At 38.7% G+C, this 22,617-nt stretch overlaps 2 protein-coding genes across 4 annotated transcripts; both read left to right on the forward strand.

Moving 5' to 3' along the window:
• The first annotated feature begins 12,924 nt into the window (after window positions 1–12,924).
• LOC125223608 lies at window positions 12,925–15,768 on the forward strand. 2 transcript variants are annotated; one of them, XM_048126822.1, is made up of 12 exons: window positions 12,927–13,272; window positions 13,355–13,419; window positions 13,486–13,558; window positions 13,653–13,671; window positions 13,755–13,874; window positions 14,267–14,336; window positions 14,517–14,560; window positions 14,656–14,697; window positions 15,020–15,079; window positions 15,259–15,326; window positions 15,434–15,491; window positions 15,567–15,768. In XM_048126822.1, exons 1-12 carry the CDS (start codon window positions 13,040–13,042, stop codon window positions 15,654–15,656), a joined length of 942 nt encoding a protein of 313 aa, XP_047982779.1. In that variant the 5' UTR covers window positions 12,927–13,039; the 3' UTR covers window positions 15,657–15,768. The 2 variants fall into 2 exon arrangements, with proteins under 2 accessions (XP_047982781.1, XP_047982779.1); XM_048126824.1 differs by lacking the exon at window positions 14,656–14,697 and having other exon boundaries at window positions 12,925–13,272.
• Window positions 15,769–16,138: 370 nt separating this feature from the next.
• On the forward strand, window positions 16,139–17,680 carry LOC125223609 (alpha carbonic anhydrase 1, chloroplastic-like). 2 transcript variants are annotated; one of them, XM_048126826.1, is made up of 6 exons: window positions 16,139–16,278; window positions 16,358–16,575; window positions 16,654–16,760; window positions 16,828–16,930; window positions 17,016–17,198; window positions 17,276–17,680. In XM_048126826.1, exons 1-6 carry the CDS (start codon window positions 16,194–16,196, stop codon window positions 17,396–17,398), a joined length of 819 nt encoding a protein of 272 aa, XP_047982783.1. In that variant the 5' UTR covers window positions 16,139–16,193; the 3' UTR covers window positions 17,399–17,680. The 2 variants fall into 2 exon arrangements, with proteins under 2 accessions (XP_047982783.1, XP_047982782.1); XM_048126825.1 differs by having other exon boundaries at window positions 16,174–16,281.
• The last annotated feature ends 4,937 nt before the right edge of the window (window positions 17,681–22,617 follow it).

Below are 22,617 nucleotides of genomic sequence, written 5' to 3' on the forward strand. Positions count from 1 at the left end.
TTAATGAGGTGAGACTCATTTTTCATTAACAATACTTTAATTACTAATTTTTTTTAATTTTCTCTTATTTTACTAATTTTACATTAAAAATCATACTGAATCCAAAGTGTATATTCTTTAGGGACAGAGGGAGAGGGAGAGGGAGTATATATCATCGTCGATCTCAATCATATATAGTTGTTGACTATCCAATCTTTCCACTTATTTGATTTCTTCTAATCAAAATCTGACATGCTTCCCACCGACTTCATGGAGCATCATTTTTATGTCGGAATTCACTTCTTTTTTCTTTTCTTATTGCTGAACCTTTTATTCTTTCTACATTGGGGGCTAAGGAAGTTGATCGTCCTTTTTTAAATAAAAAAATGTTAAAGCGAATGTTCTTATAATAATATACAATTAGAGGTGCCCAAGGTTTATGGTTCCAGCGGTTAACCGTGAAATTGTAACAGACGGTTACGGTTCTAAACCGACGGTTACGGTTCTAAATCGAAACCGTGCGAATTTATCTAAATCGAAACCGTCATTTTCTAAACCGTGGTTTAGTTCAAGTTCGAAAATTTTTGAACCGAAATTGTGCCGGAAACGCCGGATCCGGGCGGTTGCAAACCAGAACCGCGAAAAACCGTGAAACCAAGACGGAACCGCAAAAAACCGCCGAAAAATTGCCTGTTCGGAACTGAAACTGAAACTGAAACCGATGGTTTTGGAACCAGAACCGAACCGCGAACCGCTGGTTTCAAACCGTGGACACATCTGTATACAATAATGTGTGCTTTTCTTATTGATGATGATTTCATTCCTGTTGGAATCTATGCCGGTCAATGGATTTTGACCAATTATAATTTCAACGAGACATTTAATTTTATGAAATTAAATGATATAGCGTCGATCTACGTTCGGAGTAGATGACCGTGGTATATTCATTTTCTCAAATCCGATTCCCGACGAGTGAGAAATAATGGATTAAAGTTGTGCAAAATTGCAAACTTAAATGAACTATGAGAGAAGCTTAGGGAATAATTATGAGAGTTAATTATCCCACATTGGAAGTTACAACCTTATTAAACTAGTATTTAATAAAAAGGATTATTACATGTAATAATTATAGTGGACTAAGATGGGCTGTAAGAGCGCACACGCGTGCACACGCCCGCGCCGCCGCGAGCCGCGAGCCCGAGCCCGCGCCCGCGTCCTTGTCCTTGTCCTTGTCCTTGGATCTTGGCAATTGGTCTTTGGGCTGTTCTTTGGGCCTGGTCGTGGGCTTGGTGCACGTCATGATCGAATCTAGAAGCGTCTAGATTCAACCTCTCTAGCTCTGAGCTTGTAACGGCTCGTAACGCCCTACCGCTCGTAACGGCTTGTAACGCCTCGTAACCGACGACCGTCACGGTCTGACATTGATGACAGCCATCAAGGCTGCGTTGACCACTACAGTGGACTGAGCCTATAAATAGGCTAGTCATTCTAACATTCTACACACTGAAAACTAGAATCTGCATCATACACTCTCTTCTCTCTCTGCATTGTTTTTCTGTCGAAAGCTCTGCCCTCTCCTCCATCCAGTTCGCCGGAGCTCTGCTGATAGTGGTGCTGCTTCATCAGAGACGTAGCCGTTTTATCTTTGGGGACGAAACGTCAATCCGAAGAGCACTACCGGGGCGTATCTCGTCTTGCGGAAAGAGGACTCCTCGACTCGGCTAACAACTGTTCACGGTTTATTTGTTTCAATTTCAATATTGTAATTTCGTTTCAATTTTCCATTTGTATTTCTTCTTGGGTTGTATTACGCCCGGCTAGTTTATCTCTTGTAATACAGTAGAAACCAACAATCGCAAGACGAGATATAACTTGCAAGGGATTTGGACTTATAAACTGAAACTAAAACTTTCGAAACTTTAAACACCTTTGCTTGGAGATGTCGACTGAATCCAACACTGTTGCTGCCACCACTCCGGCCACCACCACCGCCATCATTTCCTCCACCATGGCATCCACCACGATGATGCCAACTCCCGGGTTCTATCCATCTTCATCAACAACCTCTTGGGTGTATTCTAACACCCATGGGCTCACTGGTGGATCCACCTCGAGTGGGTCGGTTGGTTCCACTTTTAGTGGTTCCTTCGGATCCTTTAACGGATCGAGTGTTGGGGCCTTCGGGTCTCATGCGAGTGTTGGAACCTTCGGGTTCAGCACGGGCATTGGCTCCTTCGGGACCAGTGCGACCATGATGGGCTCTATGCCCAACATGAATGGTGGGGGCCATATGCCCAACCATGTTGTTTGCTCCTTCGGGGGAAACATGAATGGTTCCTTCCAAGGACCAAATGCGGCACCTTTGGCACCTAGAATGATGCCACCCGCCGAGAAGCCACCTAAGTTTGGAGGATCTGACTTCAAGAGGTGGTACCAAAAGATGTTGTTCTATTTGACAACATTGGGCATCGCCATCTTCCTCACGGAGAACGAGCCGCCCACGCCAAGTGATCAAGAGACGAGGCTCGAGATCTTGGCGGACTATGAACAATGGCGCAAAGGAGATTATCTTTGTTAAAATTTCATTCTAAGTGCGTTAGATGATAGTTTGTACAATGTATACTCCATTGTAACCACATCCAAAGAGATATGGGAAAGCCTAGAGAAAAAGTACAGTATTGACAATGCTGCAGGTACTGAACATGTTGTAGTATCCAAATTTACGGACTACAAAATGGTCGACTCTAGACCGGTCATGGAACAAGTTCAAGAGTTCCAAATGATCATCCACGGACTAGCGGCTGAAGGGATGATTTTACCCGACAACTTTATACGGTGCATACTCATCGAGAAGCTTCCTCCTAGTTGGAAGGACTTCAAGCACTATCTCAAGCACAAGCGAAAGAAGATGAGTCTTGAAGACTTGATCGTGAAGCTGCGCATTGAAGCGGATGTGCACAAGATCGATCAAAAGGCTAAGGGCTTTAGCCCACTTGATGCCAAAGCCAACTTGTTGGAGCGAGGCGGTCCCTCCAACAAACGCCCTCGCCCAAATCAGAAGGACAAGGGGAAGGGAAAGCAGCCTACAAAGAAGTTTGAAGGCTGAATGCTACAAGTGTGGCAAAATTGGCCACTTTGCCAAAGACTGCCGCAGCAAGAAGAAGAAGCCGGCAGCCCACGTCGTTGAGAAAGAGTTCAAGGACTGGAATGAAGATGACCTTGTTGCCGTGGTCACTGAAGAAGTCAACATTGTTGACAACAAGGGCGGCTGGTACATCGACACCGGCGCTACGGCTCATGTTTACTCAGATAGGAGCAAGTTTGCCTCCTACACTGCTGTTGAAGGGAAGAAGATTAACATGGGGAATCAAGCATCGTCCGAAGTCCTCGGCATTGGCAACGTGATTCTCATGACGACGTCTGGCGTCACTATCACTTTGAAGGATCTGCTGCATGTCCCGGACATCCGCAAGAACCTAGTGTCAGGATCAATACTAGTTAATAAGGGGTTTAAACTTGTATTTGAGTCTGATAGGTTTGCTTTGTATAAGTTTGGGAAGTCCCTCGGAAAAGGTTATGTAACCGACGGACTTTTCAAGCTTAGTGTGGCTACGCGCCTTGTTCCAAAGCCTTTGGCTAACAATAATAATAAAGCATCTACTTCCTCTTATTTGACCGAGTCTTCAAATTTGTGGCATTGTAGATTGGGACATGTAAATTCAAAAGCCGTGAAAAGATTAGTAAACTTAGAATTACTAAAGGCAATTGAAGTGGATAGCCAAGACAAATGTGAAATATGTCTTGAGGCTAAAATGACAAAGTTATCGTTTCACTCAGTTGAATGGTAAACGAAACCCCTTGAACTAATTCACATGGATGTATGTGGTTTAAGGATGGTGCAAACTAGAGGTGGTAAAAAGTAATTTATCACTGTTATAGATGATTGCACAAGATATTGCTACATTTATCTTTTAAGAAGTAAAGATGAAGCAATTGAAGCGTTCAAAAATTATAAGAACGAGGTTGAGAATCAACTTGGTTGTAAAAATCAAAGCGATTCGAAGTGATAGATGAGGCGAGTATGTAGCCCCGTTTGAAGAGTTATGCAACGCAAGTGGTATAATTCATCAAACAACAGCTCCATATTCACCACAATCTAATGGTGTAGTAGAACGCAAAAATCGAACTTTAAAAGAGATTATGAATGCGTTGCTACTGAGTTCAGGATTACCACATAACATGTGGGCGAGGCTATCTTGACAGCCAACTATATCATAAACAAAATTCCACTCAAAGGAAAAAAACATCACTCCTTATGAGTTGTGGAAAGGAAAGAAACCATCCTACAAATACCTCAAAGTGTGGGGATGTTTGGCGAAGGTGATAGTTCCCCCGCCCAAGGTAGTCACAATTGGACCTAAAACGGTTGATTGTATCTTCATTGGATATGCACTTAATAGTAGTGCATATAGATTTGTTGTTCACAAGTCTGAAATATCGACTATTACAGTAGGAACAACAATCGAGTCAAGGAATGCCGTATTTCTCGAAAATACGTTTCCTTGCAAGGACAAAGAAGAAGTCCCAATCAATTTTGAGACAAGAATTGAAGATGAGGCCAATAGTTCTAAAACAGTGGATGAAGCCACTAGTTCTAAATCCGCGGATGAAGAGCCTAAATCGTGGTAGTAGGGTCAGAACACCAAAAACATTTGGTCCTGACTACATTGTTTTTATGTTGGATGAAGAGCCAACGTCAATAAAAGTAGCCTTCGATGGCCCAGACGGGTTACATTGGAGAGAAGCTGTTCAAAGCGAAATTGATTCAATTTTGCTAAACTACACTTGGGTGTTGGTCGATTTGCCCGAAGGTGCGAAACCTTTAGGGTGCAAATGGGTGCTTAAAAAAAAATTTAAGGCCGATGGAACAGTGGATAAGTATAAAGCCCGATTGGTTGTAAAGGGTTTTAAACAAAAGGAAGGACATGACTTCTTCGACACCTATTCACCTGTAACGAGGATTACATCTATCCGAGTGCTTCTCGCGATTGCTGCATTGCAAAATCTTGAGATTCATCAAATGGATGTTAAGACTGCGTTTCTAAATGGTGAATTAGAGGATGAAATCTATATGGAACAACCCGAAGGGTTTGTAGTACCTGGACAAGAGAAAAAGGTATGCAAACTGGTTAAGTCCCTCTATGAATTGAAACAAGCGCCGTTGCAATGACACTTGAAGTTTGATAATGTGATGTTATCGAATGGGTTTAAAATCAACGAGTGTGACAAATGTGTCTATATTAAGAGCACTGATAACGGGTATGTTATAGTGTGTCTTTACGTTGATGACATGTTAATCATGGGTAGTAACACTCAAGTGATTAACGAGACAAAGGTCATGTTAAAGAGAAACTTTGACATGAAAGACATGGGTCTAGCCGATGTAATTCTTGGAATGAAAATTCTAAGAACATCCGATGGAATCATCTTAACCCAATCTCATTATGTTGAGAAGATATTGAAGAAATTCAATGCCTACGATGGCGCGCCGGTTAAGACTCCAATTGAACTCGATGTTCACTTGAGCAAAAACAAGGGCGAACCCGTTGCACAAGAAGAATATGCACGGGTCATTGGGTGCATTATGTACTTGACTAATTGCACTCGACCGGACATTGCTTGTGCCGTGAACAAGTTGAGTCGATACACGAGTAATCCAAGCAAAGAGCATTGGAGAGCTCTTGTAAGGGTTTTGAGATATCTAAAACATACTCAAAATCATGGGCTACATTTTTCGAGATACCCCCGGTACTTGAAGGGTACTGTGATGCGAATTGGATATCCGATAATAAAGACTCACTTTCAACAAGTGGATACGTCTTTACAATTGGGGGTGGTGCTGTCTCGTGGAAATCCACGAAACAGACATGTATAGTCCGTTCAACCATGAAATCAGAATTCATAGCTTTAGATAAAGCCGGGGAAGAAGCCGAGTGGCTTAAGAACTTCCTTGAGGATATTCCAGGTTGGTCTAAGCCAGTGCCACCAGTGTTGATTCACTGTGATAGCCAAGCCGCTATCGGGAGGTGACAAACACGGATTTTGCATGTTTTTAAGGGCTAGATTTGACTCGTTTTAAATGTCAATCATGCAAATTATATTATTAAATTGCATATGTTATACATTTGGTATTTTTGACGTGTTTGTTGATAAATGATAGAAAAAAAGGTGCAAAAAGGCCAAGGTGCAGCAGCCTCTGTTCGAGCCCATTCTGCCAGCGATTTTGAAGTTCAATCAGTGCTTAGTTCATACCATTCTCTTCTTCTTTGAAAGAGATTCGCGTGGATGTCTCGCACGTCTCAATCGGAGTTCTATGGAAAAAGTTGTGGCTATTCTACGAACATTGCGCAGTGCAGTCAAAGCTGACGGGAATTTAGGCGGAAATTCACGGAAGAAAATAAATTATTATATTGTGAAGCCAAATCTCTCCCATATCTTGAAGGCCACGAAAATTAACCTTTTTCCAACCTATAAATACCTCTAAACCTAATTTTAATCTTCATCTCAGAGCCTCCAATCCTTCCCCCTCTATAGATTCTTCCATTCCATCTTCCACATTTAATTCATCCATCTTCCATTGGAGCGGAGCTCTACAGATCCAGGCAAGAGAAGACTGAAGATTGAAGATTCAACCTTGGGTTTTATCAATTTCTTTCATGTCTCGTACTTTATTTGTAGTTTTTACTTGTCTATGAGTAGAACATCTTTTGTGGATTTTTTGGTGAAGATATTCAATTGATTTTCCTTGTTAGCTCTTGCAGTTATTTGATTTATCCTTGTGCCTTCTATATTCAATTGATTAGCTACCTTTTGAATACATGCTAGAGTTGATTAGAGTACTCGGGAGACGAAATAATTGACTTGGACGAGGGATAATTCACACTTTAATTCAATAGAACTCGGGAGAGTTGAGGTTTCACGTGAGGTCATTGGTCTTAACGATCTTTTAGGAGTTAGGTCTAAGAATTAGAAGGGGACTTCAATTATTACACCTAATCTACGGATTTCTCACCTCGGGAGGGGGTTTAATCTAGTTAAGTGACCGACTTAATAACTCTAGAGACCGTAATTCAAGGAAGTCAATTGTGTTTTGAATCCTTAAATTCTACTTTCTTACGCCTGCTTTGTATCATTGTTTTTATGTTTTTTGTTATTTGTTTATTTATTTTCTGTCTAGTTTAATTAATCCAAAACCAAAAACTCCGTGTCTCTAGATAGTATGTGATGCTTAGTATATGGTAGTCAGTTGCAATCTTATTCCCTGTGTTCGATATCCCGGTACTGACCTTTAGCTATACTAGATCTACCCTGTATGCTTGCAGGTATTTTTAGTGCTAATAAATAGTGCATCAAGAGGGCGAACAATGGCTTCTATAATGGTAAGTCTCGACATATTCGTCGACGACATAATACCGTGAGACATTTGATCACAACAGGCGTGATTACAATTGACTATGTGAAGTCAATAAATAATCTAGCGGATCCGCTAACCAAAGGGTTAAACCGTGATCAAATGAATAAGTTGCTAGAGGGAATGAGTTTGAAATCCACAAACTAAAGAATTGTCATAGTGGTAACCCAACCATGATGACTGGAGATCCCAAGAACTTGGTTCAATGGGAAAACTAAGCTATGAGAGTTCGTGTGAAACACTCGTCTACATCTATTCCCTAAAGAGCAATAGAGTGTTGAAAACTTGCCTTGTGGTGAGGATAAGTCTATGACTTTTAATGATTTCTAAGGATCTCAAGGAGATTGAGTTCTCAAAGAGACCGAGTAGGGCAAGATACTCGAGTAGGAATCACCTATGTAAGTGTGAAGTGTGGCCGCTTCAAATTACACACTTATGAATCCAAAGTGGTGTCCAAGGCCGCAAAAGACACAAAACGTGAGAACGGATGAGGTTGAGGTGTTTAAGTGTTAACACCATTGTCTCGGTGCACGCCGTGGGGGACTAGTTCAAAGCATCGCGCTACTAGACCGCCTGTGTATCCGATGGCGTTGACTATGGAAGGTTCAAAGCTAAAAGCTACCTATCCTTATGCTTATATACCTCTCGAGGGTTGAGCTTGTGTCTGCATGCATTTGCATTTGGCTATTTCCACTCATGTGGGGGATTGTTGGAATCTATGCCGGTCAATGGACTTTGACCAATTATAATTTCAACGAGACATTTAATTTTGTGAAATTAAATGATATAGCGTCGATCTACGTTCGGAGTAGATGACCGTGGTATATTCATTTTCTCAAATCCGATTCCCGGTGAGTGAGAAATAATGGATTAAAGTTGTGCAAAATTACAAACTTAAATGAGCTATGAGAGAAGCTTAGGGAATAATTAAGAGAGTTAATTATCCCACATTGGAAGTTACAACCTTATTAAACTAGTATTTAATAAGAATGATTATTGCATGTAATAATTATAGTGGACTAAGATGGGCTGTAAGAGCCCACACGCGCGCACACGCGCGCGCCGCGCCCGCCCCGCCGCGAGCCTCGAGCCCGAGCCCGAGACCGTGCTCGTGTCCTTGTCCTTGGATCTTAGCAATTGGTCTTTGGTGGTCTTTGGGTTGTTCTTTGGGCCTGGTCGTGGGCTCGACCCAAGGCTAGTGGGTCTAATTCTTTTTAGACCACCACCGTTTCCATGTCAGCGAGCCAAGCGGGATGACACCTCGTCAGTATGACGCGGGAAGCCAACGTGGCTGACACGTGATAGTCCACGTCATGATCGAATCTAGAAGCGTCTAGATTCAACCTCTCTAGCTCTGAGCTCGTAACGCCCGATGGCTTGTAACGCCTCGTAACCGACGACCGTTACGGTCTGGCATTGATGACAGCCATCAAGGCTGCGTTGACCCCTACAATGGACTGAGCCTATAAATTGGCTAGTCATTCTAGCATTCTACACACTGAAAACTAGAATCTGCATCATACACTCTCATCTCTCTCTGCATTGTTTTTCGGTCGAAAGCTCTGCCCTCTCCTCTATCCGGTTCGCCGGAGCTCTGCTGATAGCGGTGCTGCTTCATCAGAGACGTAGCCGTTTTATCTTTGGGGACGAAACGTCAATCCAAAGAGCACTACCGGGGCGTATCTCGTCTTGCGGAAAGAGGACTCCTCGACTCGGCTAACAACTGTTCACGGTTTATTTGGTTCGATTTCAATATTGTAATTTCGTTTCAGTTTTCCATTTATATTTTTTCCTGGGTTGTATTACGCCCGGCTAGTTTATCTCTTGTAATACAGTAGAAACCAACAATTCCTTAATTTACACACAATTGTATAAATTGTTCTTGAACTTTGACATTAGTACATTCATAATGCCTGAGAAAAATATCATGGAAAATCTATAAGCTTTGAGACAAACATTTGTACATTCATAATCTATGAAAAAAAATGTCATGGGAAGTCTCCGAATTTGAGTTTGTCTCGTTTCTAGTATTTTTGCACTTTTTTAATTTTTATCGGACTGTAATGCTCCCAAAATATATAGATTTGCATTTTTACTTTTGAGCTTTTCGATTACACTAGCATTTTTGCACTTTTTATTTTTATTTTTATATGATTGAAATGCTCCCAAAATATGTATGTTTGCATGTTTACTTTTTAGCTTTTCAATTAAACTAGCATTTTATTTTTGATATTTTTTATTTTAGGTAAATGTCTAATTAGGCACACCACATATCTCACAATTACCAAAAGTAGTCGATTGACAGATTCAATACAATATAGGTCGAGTCACCCGCTTCAGCAGAAGTCTTAGCCGATGTCAAAACAAGAAAAAAAAATAAAAAAAAATAAAACCATGGTAATTGTTGAAAGAGATGTTGGATTAAAAATGGATAATGAGGTAGTGAAATTTAAAGACCCAAAACCCATTAACTTTTAGTAGCCTATTTACATTTGCCATTCAATTCTCATGATGTAATATTTTAAATTAAATCAATTGAAATCATTAGCTTTTATTGCAATTACTTCTTCTTTTTTTCCATTAATTTTCCTACAAACTTCTATCAATTTCCAAATCCCAATTCAAGTACTGTATCTATTACGTGTGTTATGTATATGAATTAAATAATTCGCATAATCAATTCATGTTGTGTTTTATTATATTTCATTTTCTTTATTTTTATTTATATTATTTATTATTATACTATAGCATGTGATAAGAGCATCCACAATGGGCAACGAGCGACCGGCTAGCCGATTCTCGGTGCTGGCCGGTCCGCTCGCCGAACCATTGCAATCGGCGAGCGCCATTTCGGTGAGAATTTCGGCGAGCGCTGGCCGATGCTGAGCGCTCGCCGATCCGCTCGCCACCATTGTAGGCTGGCGATCGTCAAGCGATCGACGAGCGCATTTTTTTTTAATTAAATTTTCGAAACACTATATATACGCGATTTTCACGCCATTTTCATTCGCACCACTTGTTTTAACGAGTTTTCTCTCTCTCTTAATTTATGTACAAGAGCAACAACGCGAAATGAGTAACGCGGGTGGTAGTAGTGGTAGTAGTGATGAGGAGTACGAACGGCAAATGGGCGAAGCATTAGAGGCATATACGGAGGGTGAGATAGACCGGCTGCTACAAAGGGCTGCAGCTGGCGGTACCTCGACCTCCACCCATTGTCCACCGCCGAGCGTTGATTGCTCTGGGATCAATGTGATTAGCCGCACATGTGGCCGCATATGATGACTACTTTGCGTAGCAACCCTTCGGTTAAAGCGCCAACATGTTCAGCGGTATGTTTTAGGATGCGCATGGAAAGCTGTTTATGCGTATCGTTGATGCTTTGGAGCGGCCGATATAAGTGCTTCCGCTTGAGGCACAATGCGGCTGGCAGACCCGGCCGCACCCCTATTCAAAAGTGCACCGCGGCAATCGTGCAAGCTTGGCTCTACGGAGCTGATGCTGTGATATGTGGGACGAGTACCTCCACATCGTTGAGATCGCCTCATACTCGAGTGTCCATTTGCGTGAGCGTCGTTAAAAATATTCAGGATCGATATCTTCGATGCCCTACCTCGGCAGATCATTGCAAGATAATGGGAAGAAGCACGGCCCTGCGAGATGCGTTAGGCAAGAAGATTGTATGCATAAGGATGGAAGATCTTCCCTACGGGATGACAGGGTTCTGACACCACCTGCATACAATGGGAAATAATCCCACGATGATCCTCGAGGCTACAAGGGAAATAATCCCTGATCCTCGAGGCCGTAGCCGATTTGGCGTGGACTGCACGCGTATTTTGGGGTAGCCGTTCGAACAACGACCTCAACGTCCTCAACTCGTTGCCCTTTTCAACGAAGCAAGTGTCGAGGCGTCGGTCCGTCCATCGGTTTGTCGCCAACGGCAACCGGCATGATTTGGGCTACTACTTGGCGGATGGGATATACCTAGGTGGCCCGTCTTTGTGAAGACGATCAGATGCGCAAATGAGGACAGGAAGGCCTACTTTGCGGAACGGCAGGAGTCGGCGCGCAAGGGCGTGGAGCGCGCATTTGGTGTGCTCCAATCCAGTCCCGATGGGTGGCAATTAGGGGTTCAACGCGTTTGTGGCATGTCGACTGCATTGCTTCTATAATGTACGTCTGTATTATCATGCACAACATGATAGTCGAAGATGAAGGTGTACAACTGACTAATTGGGCCAATGACGATGAAGCCGGTCCAAGCCACGGCGTGACCACCCCCAATGTACGAAGGGGGGTACCTCACGATGAAGCCGTCCGCCTCCAGGCACATGCCGACATGCGCCAAGTGGATGTGCATATCCAACTCCAAAAGGATTTAATTGAAGAGTTGTGGGCGCGGAGGACTGCACAACGATAGTTTTTTTGGTTTTATGTATTTTTTTTATTATGGTATTTTTTTAATTAATGTAATTTTTTAAATTTTAATGAAATTAATGAATTTTCCCGTATATGTGTTGTATGTTTAATTCTGCAGTTTTTGTTTAATTCCGTAAGTTTAGTTATTTTTTTTAATAGTGCTAATGATGTGGCTAGCCTGTGGCTAGCCTATTGCTTGTCCAGATGTTTGTCCTGATGATGTGGCAGGAGGAATTTTAGTGCCGGATAATGTGGCAGGAGGAGAAATAGACTAGCTTATGGCTGACCTATTTACCATTGTGGCTGGCCTATTTATAATCTCCGAAGTCAAAATTTTCACTTATGTTTTCATAAATAAAATTATACTCCCTCCGTCCACGAAAATTCGTCCCGGTTTGACCGGGCACGGGTTTTAAAAAAGTAATGGAAAGTGAGTTGAAAAAGTTGGTGGGATGTGGGTCCTACTTTTAAAGTATTAGTTTTATAATAAAATGTAAGTAAGAATGAGTTAGTGGAATATGAGGTCCACTACCAAAAATGGTAAAAGTGAAATGAAACAAATTTTGGGGGACGGACGGAAATGGAAAAACTGGGACAAATTTTCGTGGACGGAGGGAGTAAGTACTACGTACTATTTATAAATTTATATTTAATAAAAATATTAATTTTTTTGTTCATATCAAAAGCGTCGTGAAGTTTTGAGATACGGTCACAGTAGAGAATATTTTATTTTTTTCAACTTTGTAATAAAAATTAAATTATATAGAATTAAATATTTTTTAAAAATTTCAGCAGCGACATATTTTAATTTCTGATTCAGCCACTTAAATAGCCAACCCACATACACTAGCCAACCCACTCCTTTTTCCTTGGTCAAAATTAAAAATAGTCATACAATGAAAGTCCCCTATTTAGTTCGGTCCAGTTATTAAAATCCTATAGCCCAAAACACATGTTATTTTATTCGGAGCCGAATCTGGGAAATGAAATGAGCCCAACCTAACAAAACCATTAAATTTGTAACGTCTGCAAATTTTGATAAAAAAATACTATCCGGTTTCGTATTGAAAAGCTGGTGATTAATTAAGTGTATCAGCTGTCGTGTTTGAGGCCACAAGCGGTCGGTTGAACTCCAAATATCACTCTGCGCCATTGCTCAGCATAACCATGGCCGGAATGTTGACCTACACTGCGGCTCCTGCATTCTGGCCGGTGTCGTCAAACAGAGGCAGCAACGGCGGAGTATTCAGGGTGAAGTTATCAGCATCGATATCTCCGCCGCCCAATTTCAAGGCGCCTTCGCCCAAACCATTCTCCATCCGCCCCGATAGGGTTTTCGACATTATGGGGGCTTCTCTCGCTTTGCTCTTTCGCCTCACCACTAGTGTGCTTGTCTCCGGGTATCTCCTCTCCTATTTCATTTATTTATTTTTACTTTGTTGTGCTCAATTTCAAACAATTTATGACTTCATCACGTGACAGGTATTCTGTGAACCTCGTGCCAGCATCGGAGATTCCACCTGATCAGTATGCTCTAGGATTTGCTGGTATCTTTCCTATATTCTTCACTATTGGAATGAATGGTATTTCTCTGAAAATCCACTCTTATTCAGGCTTTAAGTTGAAGGAGACTTCAAAGTTAGGCCCTCGCCCTGAGAAGCCAATTGAGATTTATGAATTTGAAGGGTACTCCTTTTCCTAAATTACTCTCTTATATTCATCTCTTAAACAAAAATAAGCGTGTATGTTTCCATGTCGCTTATGATGGGAATGCCGCCAGCTGCCCATTTTGTCGCAAGGTATCTTCACAATAATATAAGTACATATCTCGCTACTAGTATATTTTTATAGCACCAACTCACACTTCATTTCATCATCACAGGTTCGAGAAATTGTTGCAGTTTTGGATCTTGATGTCTTGTATTATCCTTGTCCAAGAAATGGCCCAAACTTTCGTCCCAAGGTTTCCCAAATGGGTGGCAAACAGCTGTTTCCCTACATGGTTAGACCATTACACTTTTCACATCACATGAAGCTATTCTGTTAAGATACAACTGCCTAATGCTTAATCTTCTTGCGTATCATGTAACCTTCTTCCGATATTTAGGGTAAAATGTCCATAATCAAGAATATGATATCTGTCATTTATAACTCAAAAGGACTTCCAGAGGTTAACACGCACAATTAGTAATCAGGTGCTGTATAAAATGCCATGTCATCATTATTTGTTTACTGGAACAGATGTCTCATTATGCATGGTACTGTTCTGGAGTTGACTGTTGGTATTAATCTCTGAGTCCGCCACTCTCTCTCGTCGTGGACTACTTCTTGAGCTTTTAAGTTAAAACCACCATGCGTTTTTGGAGGAAGTGAGCTTCATATTTTCTTCTGCAGGTGGACCCAAACACAGGAGTTTCTATGTATGAATCTGATGACATAATCAAGTATCTGGTTGGAAACTATGGTATGTTTTTCTAAATCTGGTTAGCTTCCATTTAAATTTGTTTCACTGAAGAAAAAATTCAATGAAATGTTACACCATTAGATGACCTTAGAATGTTGTGTTTATTCACTGAAATGCTATGTAATATTCGAAAAAGAAATTTATAAAAAGGTACATGTCCCATTGCTGTTTTGGTCTCAGGTGATGGCACTGTACCATTGCTGCTCTCTCTTGGTCTCTTAACTGTAAGCAAACCATTCTTTTTTATATAGTTTCATTCTCTTACCAAGGAGCATTTTCCTATAATGATTTTTCCCACCTGCATATTTGTTCTTGGTAGACTTTAACAGAGGGATTTGCTATGATTGGTCGAATTGGGAAGGTATACTTTATCCTTTCTCTTTTCATGCATGTGGCATACATTCATGCAAAAAAATACCCTTCTCTTACCTAATCTGAATGTTCCGAAGAAATTTGAGACTCGGACGTTTTTTCAAGCATACACATATCTACCCGATCACAGAAACACAGCAGGTGGTGTAGGATGGAGTTTGAGCGGATATCACAAAGGATACATCCTCTTATGATATGTTATGTTAATACTCTGTAGGATAACATTGTATGAAGTTCGGAAATAAACTAAATGTTTGTCTCATATATTCCATCAGTTTTTGGCTTTACATAACTTACACTTAACTATGCAGGGCAGTTTGTACACTCCTTCAAAACTACCGCCTAAACCTCTAGAGATTTGGGCGTATGAGGTCAGATTATGATGATCTTAAAGATTTCAATATTTTTCTAGTTGCATATATTATCACAGGAGGAAATCCCTCTTTCTAAAAAAACCAAATGATATGAGCAATGGTGGTGTAGATTTATATGCTTTTTAGTTGAACCACGTTATTGCCTACACCCAACGGCATTATTTTCTTCTATTCAGGCATCGCCATTTTGCAAAGTCGTACGCGAAGTACTTGTGGAGCTGGAGCTACCTCACATACTTCACAGGTAAACTCCATTTTGCCCTGCTTGACATAACTGGATCAAGCATGAAACAAACTCAAGGAGAAATGTTTTACGTATATAACCATTATATTCCTTGTTTCACATTGCAGTTGTGCTAGGGGCAGCCCGAAACGTCAAATCCTTTTCGAGCGAGTTGGACATTTTCAGGTAGTTTGCGTTTGGCCGATATTAAACGTATTAGGGAAACTTGATCATTTTTTATATATGTTTATGTGTAAGCAGGTCCCTTATTTGGAAGATCCAAACACAGGAGTGGGGATGTTTGAGAGTGCAGAAATCGTTGACTATCTAAAGGCAACTTATGCTCTTTAAGTGTATAGGATTGTGTTCACATTATTGTGTTGATAGAAAATCACTGTAACTACAAACAAATTTTCATATTTTTTGTGATTCATTATATATAAAGCAGCTTTCTTCCAAAGAATTCGTGCGTGAGATGAAGTAACATCTTACGAAACAATTTATTTGCACCTGTAATGATCAATCATGAATCTTGATAGCATACTCAATAATTCAAAATTCATGCTTATATTGAAAATTTGGGAGTGGTTGTGGTCGTGTCCACACTTTTTTAGGAAAATTTGTCCACATTAGGACTAATAATTGAAACCCCTAAAAAGCCTTGGATCTGATAAGGTAAGGTCAGCTGTCTCTTTCTCGACACACAAAAAAAGTTGAGGGCGCGAAGAAGATTCAGAAAGTGGAAGTGGGTCTACGTATGCAAGTTGTCGTTTGTCACACACACATCATTATTCAAAGGTGACAATTATATTCAGCAATATAGTAGTATATGATATTTACATCAATAACAAACCATTTCTACTTTCAAAATCTCTAGATATTATTTCCATGGCTGCTCGGTTCGGATTCTTCACTTGGACAATTAGTCTGCTGATTATTCTCGGCTCAAATGCTTTTACTACAAGCACAAGTGGTAGTATGATTGCCTCTTCATATTATTTACTTACGTAGATATGTTTATAGATAGAAAATTTGATGTTTGGATTATTTAGAGGTAGAGGAGACGCTGCAATTCACATACTCTGGAGCAACGGGGCCAGACAAGTGGGCGAGTTTGAATCCCAACTTCTCCCTCTGCGCAACTGGGAAACTGCAGTCGCCCATTAACATCGTCTCGGCCAGAGCTGTTCGAAACAGCAAGTGGAAGCCTCTCATAAGAAATTACCGAGCTGTGAATGTCACTTTGGTCGATAATAAGTTCACCGTTGCAGTAAGATTATTACTCAAGCTTGATAAAGATCAGTTGTACTTAATTGGGAGTAATATAAATTGATTTGTGGTGATGCAGATTGAGTACCCTGATGATTCAGGAGAGATAAGTCTGGATGAGAAGCAGTATAGGTTGAAGCAAATGCACTGGCATTCGCCATCTGAGCATAGAGTCAATGGAAACAGGTAGCTAGCTAGTAGTATACGATGAGTGACATGATCAATGAATTTCCTTGGTTACTTGCATATATAGGTTTGCGGCAGAGCTTCACATGGTGCATGTATCTGACGATGGCAAAGTGTTAGTAGTAGCCACCCTTTTCCAGCTTGGACGGCCTGATCCAGTTCTTCAAACGGTCAGTCACACTTGAAAGTTGAAACTCAATAGAGTAGTACTCCCTCCGTCTCTCTGTAGTAGAGTGATTAATGAATGAAATGCAGATAGACAAGAAACTGTATGAACTGGGGAGTGAGTACAGAAGCAGCGAGGCGACAGCGCCAATACAAGTAGGAGTATTCCATCCGGCAGAATTAAGGACAAGTCTGAGGAAATACTACAAATACACAGGGTCTTCGAGTGTTCCTCCTTGCACCGAGCATCTCATCTATCTTGTTATCGCTAAGGTCAAAATCATACATTCAATTTCACTCTTCCATGTATCAAACCTTTATTTATCATCATTTCTGTATGTTATATACAGCCGAGATATATATCTAAACAACAAGTAGCAGCTCTCAAAGCTCCACTCGACATCAGATGCAAGAACAACGCCAGGCCTTGTCAGCCACTCAATGCACGACACGTCCATCTTTACCAGGATTAATACTCACATCTTCTATTATGTACTTATATTAAACATGTCGCTACTAATAGTAATATTAGTACTATTTCTTTATTTAGAAAGCACTGATTGTCATTGTCTTGTGATATAACGGTTAATGCTATGCGGCCCAGAAAGAAACGAATTCTTTGTGCTTGATTGGATGGAATTCGTTTTAATTGGGCTGGTCACGGGCAAAGCCTAATAGACTAAATTCAGTGTTTAAGAGAGTAAGCAAATAATTTTGTCACATTTTTATGATAATTTTGCAATTTTGCTGACCAATCGCTTGGTAGACTATCGGTGTTAACGTCTAGTTGGGATAACGACCAGAATATATATATCATGATTTGTGCTAGTTATATTTCTCATTGATGTATGATAATTTAATAACAAAATTGAAATATCTTTAGTCAATGTTTGGTGCAAAGATAAAATATCATGTTATATTTTATGTAGACTTTAATATGCATGCATAAATTGTGAGTGGGAAAGATAAAGGACAACTTAGGCGGCGCTGCGCTTCTTGGTATGATAGAATGAAATGAGGACGAAATGAAATGGAGAGGAGAATGGAATGGAGGTGAGAATGGAATGACAATTCCATTCCATTCTTATGCTTGGTAAGCACAAGGAATGCAAAATGAATGAAATTGTTATTCCTTCATTAATAATGAGTTTTAATGTGGAATTGGTAAAGTAAAAGAGAAGTAATGTTAGTGGAATGTGAGGTACATATTATTAATAAGAGAGGAGAGAAAAAAGTAAGAGAGAAGTAGTGTTAGTGGAAAGTGGGATCCATATTATTAGTAAGAAAGAAGGAAAAAAGTAAGAGAGAAGTTGTTGAAAACTTTCCTTTTTTAGATACGCTCTATTTTTTGTGGACAACCAAAAATGGCAAATGTGCTCTATTTTTTGTGGACGGAGGGAGTATGTTGATTCTACCAAAAAAAAACACTACACGCACTACACATATTTCACGCACTACACGCACTACATACATTTCACACACTACACACACTACATGCACTTCACACAATACACACACTTCACACACTACACGCACTACACATATTTCACACACTACACACACTTCACACACTACACGCACTTCACACAATACACACACTTCACACACTACACACAATTCACACACTACAAAGACTACTCACATTTCACACATTTCAAGCATTCTATTTTTAAGTGTGTGAAATGTGTGTAGTGTGTGTAGTTCGTGTAGTGTGTGAAGTGTGTGAAGTGCATGTAGTATGTGAAGTGCGTGTAGTGTGTGTGTGTGGATTTTTCAATTATTAAAAAATTTTAAATTATAAAATTGTGATGATATTAAATTTAAATATAATATAAAATAATATTTATATAATTTTGTTAAAATTTAAAATAAGAAGAAAGGAAAATGAAATGGAATGGAATGACCATTCCTTAGCTAAATGGATGGAATATTGTGAAATGGAATGGTGATTCCCAACAAAAATATTTACCAAGCAAAGGAATGGAATGGAGGTAGGAATGTCATTCAATTCCCTCATTTCATTCCACCATACCAAGAAGGATCTTAGTAATTTATTCCACTATCTTGGTTCAATTTTCAAAGCTGTTAGTGAAACCTATCAAAATTGGTTTGAATCCCCTGCTGTGGCTGATAGCACAGGGATGATGTTTCACCCAATCATATTATTTTATTTTTAATTTATAATATTAAAATATTAATTTCTTTTATTACAAAATAATTTGACGTGTGTGCATTATTTAACACAGCCTCTGCTCTGCAAAAAAGACAATAATTGCCCCCAAAATTGTGGGTGAATTACTTAATTAAGTACATTAAAACATAGGCTTCAAGGCGGGCTTCTCAGAGCCATAAAAGTAACACGAGATATTAATTAAGGAAATTAATATAAGCACGAAACACACGGTTAAAGCTAGATAAGAGCTTATAACTTGCTGTAACATAGCCACCAAACGGCCCCTAAAAGCTCAAATTCATGTGTTGAACAATCGATATTTGATAATTTGGTCACGCATGAGGTTTTTCCTCTTGCTGTTGTGCACAATAAGCTCTTTTTGGCTCAGTTGGGCATCTAATCATTTTCAAAATTACGGGCCACCTCGGGTATATCTCATTAGCCAAATAGTAGCTCATATAATGCTGGTTGTCGTTGGCTTTGAGTCGATGGTCGGGCCCAAACACATGCATTGCTTGTTGAAAATGGGCTACACCGTGTCAAATCCACAGGGGCTGGTCAGCAATGACTTCGAGAATGATCGTTGGGTGCGTACCTTTAAATCCAGTCATGAACTGTCATCTCTATTGCCAAAAGTGCATACTCTTGTGGGACAAAGGATATATGTTTTATGATGACAACTGATATCAATATATTTGTGAACCAATATAGTTATGTTCTGATTTAAGAAAAAAATTATCATGATCAATCTCATCTCCATATGCAAGAATTCTTAAACATGGGGAAAAAAATACCTAAAAAAATCGAAGAATCAGAATCTTGAAAACTTGTACTAGTACTTTCTTTTTTGTTTTCATAATTTTAATTACTTTTTTAATTTAATTAAAAAATCAATTGAAAAATAAAAAAAGTCAAATTCTTTTTCCAAATAAAATCCTGATAAACAAACGTGCCCTTAATGTAGTATCATGTATTTCATTTAAATCTATCATGCGTTATCTCGTTCCATGACAAAGTCAAGAACAATAATGTTTGGGTCATAATTTTTCCTATTGATTGATTGAAAGCGCCACACCCACACTATACCTCCAGTCAATAATTTCAATAAATATACTAACCAGTTGCATGATTTTTAAGGTAATTATGCAATACTGCCATTTGGTATGCTGCACTAGTGCTGGATGTCTTTCTCATAATGTATTTTGTAAAGAATTGACATTCGAGCTGGCACAAAATCATCGTATTCGCAATTGAAGATCGTCCATTATATTTAATGAGTCGAGTTTAGGAGTTTTCAGTCCTAATATTTAGAGTTTGTTTGGTGATTCTGTTTTAATTTGTTGGGATGCAATTTAATTAGTTACATTAAATTTTGTAGTATCAATAAGTTCACCTGAATTTAAATACATTAGCTAGTCGAGATTTTAACGACCATTAATTTAATATATGGAGTATAAACGAATGCAGTAAGAGTATTTATCTAGCTAAATTTAATAATTATGTGATCGGATTAGACTCACATGTCTTCGACCTATTTGATAAACTAAACATGAGTCTGATTCAATTATAAGTCAATCAATCTTGAATGAATATTTACTCAATCTCGATTCAATTACCCTTTATTTACGATATTGATTTTGAAGATAAGCTCATGCTTACTGCATTAATCTTATACCTACCGTGAAGACTACTACAGTTTAGAGGAAAATGAAAGATGATTAATCAAATAAGTTAATTAGTCAACAAGTTTTCCTAATTTTTTTAATTTCATTATAAATGTAAAAGAAGAAAAAGATAGTCCAAGTTGAAGATTATTTTTCTTGTATTAACGTGGGAGAAATCTGTGTATCCTTGCCCTTGCTTTTATTTCCTGTGTGCCGTCCTATTGATCTCTATTAGGAATGTTTTGTTAATGCCATTATTTATTTCTCAATATCAAAACTACTCTAGTTTTTTTTTTCGTTCCTGCGTGCCATCAAAGTTAGTACTGTACTACTTTCATTTGATTTTTATTTTTTATTTTTTATTTTTTAATTTTATGTCTAGTTTTACTATTCATTTCTTGATTTCAATTTTATTAAGTTCATCTTCAGCTTAAAATTGGATCATCACAAATTTTAAATTAATATAGTTACATTTTAGCTCTGCGTTAATTTTATTCTTTCTTTTTATCTTATTCTTTCTTTTTATCATGGATGCTATACTCTACTAACTTATTATTCATATTCAATTCCCCCTTTGGATGCTTTACTCTACTAACTTATTATTCATATTCAATTCGCCCTTATGTAATAGAGACATTTCTTTTAATTAGGCACGAGATCTAAAAAAATTATTTTAAAATAGTTAAAATAGAAAATATAATAAAATAAAGAGATAAAGAGAGAATAAGGTAAGAGAAAAAATAAAGAAATGCGACTCAACGACAGGCGGATGGAAGGAGTATTATTTTTGCTACAGAGATAGTATATTCCACTAACTCACTAAATTAATACTCTCGTTGTCCTAAGGTCATCTCGAATTATTTAAACCAAATTCAAACCCATTTTTTAGTATATGTCACACCAAAAAATAATTTTACTCTAACCATTTACATCAAATTCAAGATTTACACCATTTTTGAGTTTTTGTCTCATAAAACTTTTGCGATAACACCAAATATATATGGTGTTGTTTCACAAACAAACCTAAAAATGAATTTGATTTTGGTGTATGGTTGGAGAAGATTTTACACCATGGAGATGGTCTAAGGTAGATGTCACACTCTTCTTTTTAGTTTGTTGCACACAAGAGATCACATATCATTTTTTTAAAAGTTCTCTCTCATATTAATATATAAAAATATAGTTTATCACTCTTCATTTAAATACAAAACAAAATCTCCTAAAATCTCGTATCACTATTTTATTATATTAAAGTAGATACACATTCCAATAATTTATATTCACTCATTCGATTTTATACTACCTCCGTTCCCCAAAATTTGTCCCACTTTGACTCGGCAAGAGTTTTAAGAAATGTAATGGAAAGTGAGTTGAAAAGGTTAGTGAATTGTGGGTCCTACTTTTATATATTAGTTTTATAATAAAATGTGAGTATGAATGAGTTAATGGAATATATAGTTCACTACCAAAAATAGTAAAAGTGAAATGAGACAAATTTTGGAGAAAGGACGAAAATGGAAAAATGAGATAAAATTTTCAAGGAATATATTTTTAATACTATATTGAGTCAATTGGACATGTAATCCGGGGTAGTATTGATTAGTTATACTCATATAATGTGTGTGAATATGTTTGAATTTAGATAGTTAACGTAAAGAGAGACTAATATATTGTAAGTAATCAATATCTAAATCAAAATTAGTTTGATAGGGCAAAAAAATCCCGGATCGTTCTAGCCGGTCAAAGCATTTATAATTGTCCAACTGCAAGCCTGGATATGGCAAAAACATTTTGTTGGTAAATTTGATCTAAAAAGTAAAATCTCTACCCCTTCAAATAGATAGAAACTATAATA

The sequence above is a fragment of the Salvia hispanica genome, chromosome 4, assembly GCF_023119035.1.
Source record: "Salvia hispanica cultivar TCC Black 2014 chromosome 4, UniMelb_Shisp_WGS_1.0, whole genome shotgun sequence".
In the NCBI taxonomy this organism is placed as follows: domain Eukaryota; kingdom Viridiplantae; phylum Streptophyta; class Magnoliopsida; order Lamiales; family Lamiaceae; genus Salvia; species Salvia hispanica.

Bases quoted from the DNA above. Each gene is read 5' to 3' on its own strand.
- LOC125223608 (XM_048126822.1), top strand. From the start codon at position 13,040: ATGGCCGGAATGTTGACCTACACTGCGGCTCCTGCATTCTGGCCGGTG. The intron at 14,561-14,655 runs GTAAGCAAACCA...TGTTCTTGGTAG, and splicing joins TCTCTCTTGGTCTCTTAACT to ACTTTAACAGAGGGATTTGC. The intron at 15,327-15,433 runs GTAAACTCCATT...TTCACATTGCAG, and splicing joins CTACCTCACATACTTCACAG to TTGTGCTAGGGGCAGCCCGA.
- LOC125223609 (XM_048126825.1), top strand. From the start codon at position 16,194: ATGGCTGCTCGGTTCGGATTCTTCACTTGGACAATTAGTCTGCTGATT. The intron at 16,576-16,653 runs GTAAGATTATTA...GTGGTGATGCAG, and splicing joins ATAATAAGTTCACCGTTGCA to ATTGAGTACCCTGATGATTC. The intron at 16,931-17,015 runs GTCAGTCACACT...AATGAAATGCAG, and splicing joins CTGATCCAGTTCTTCAAACG to ATAGACAAGAAACTGTATGA.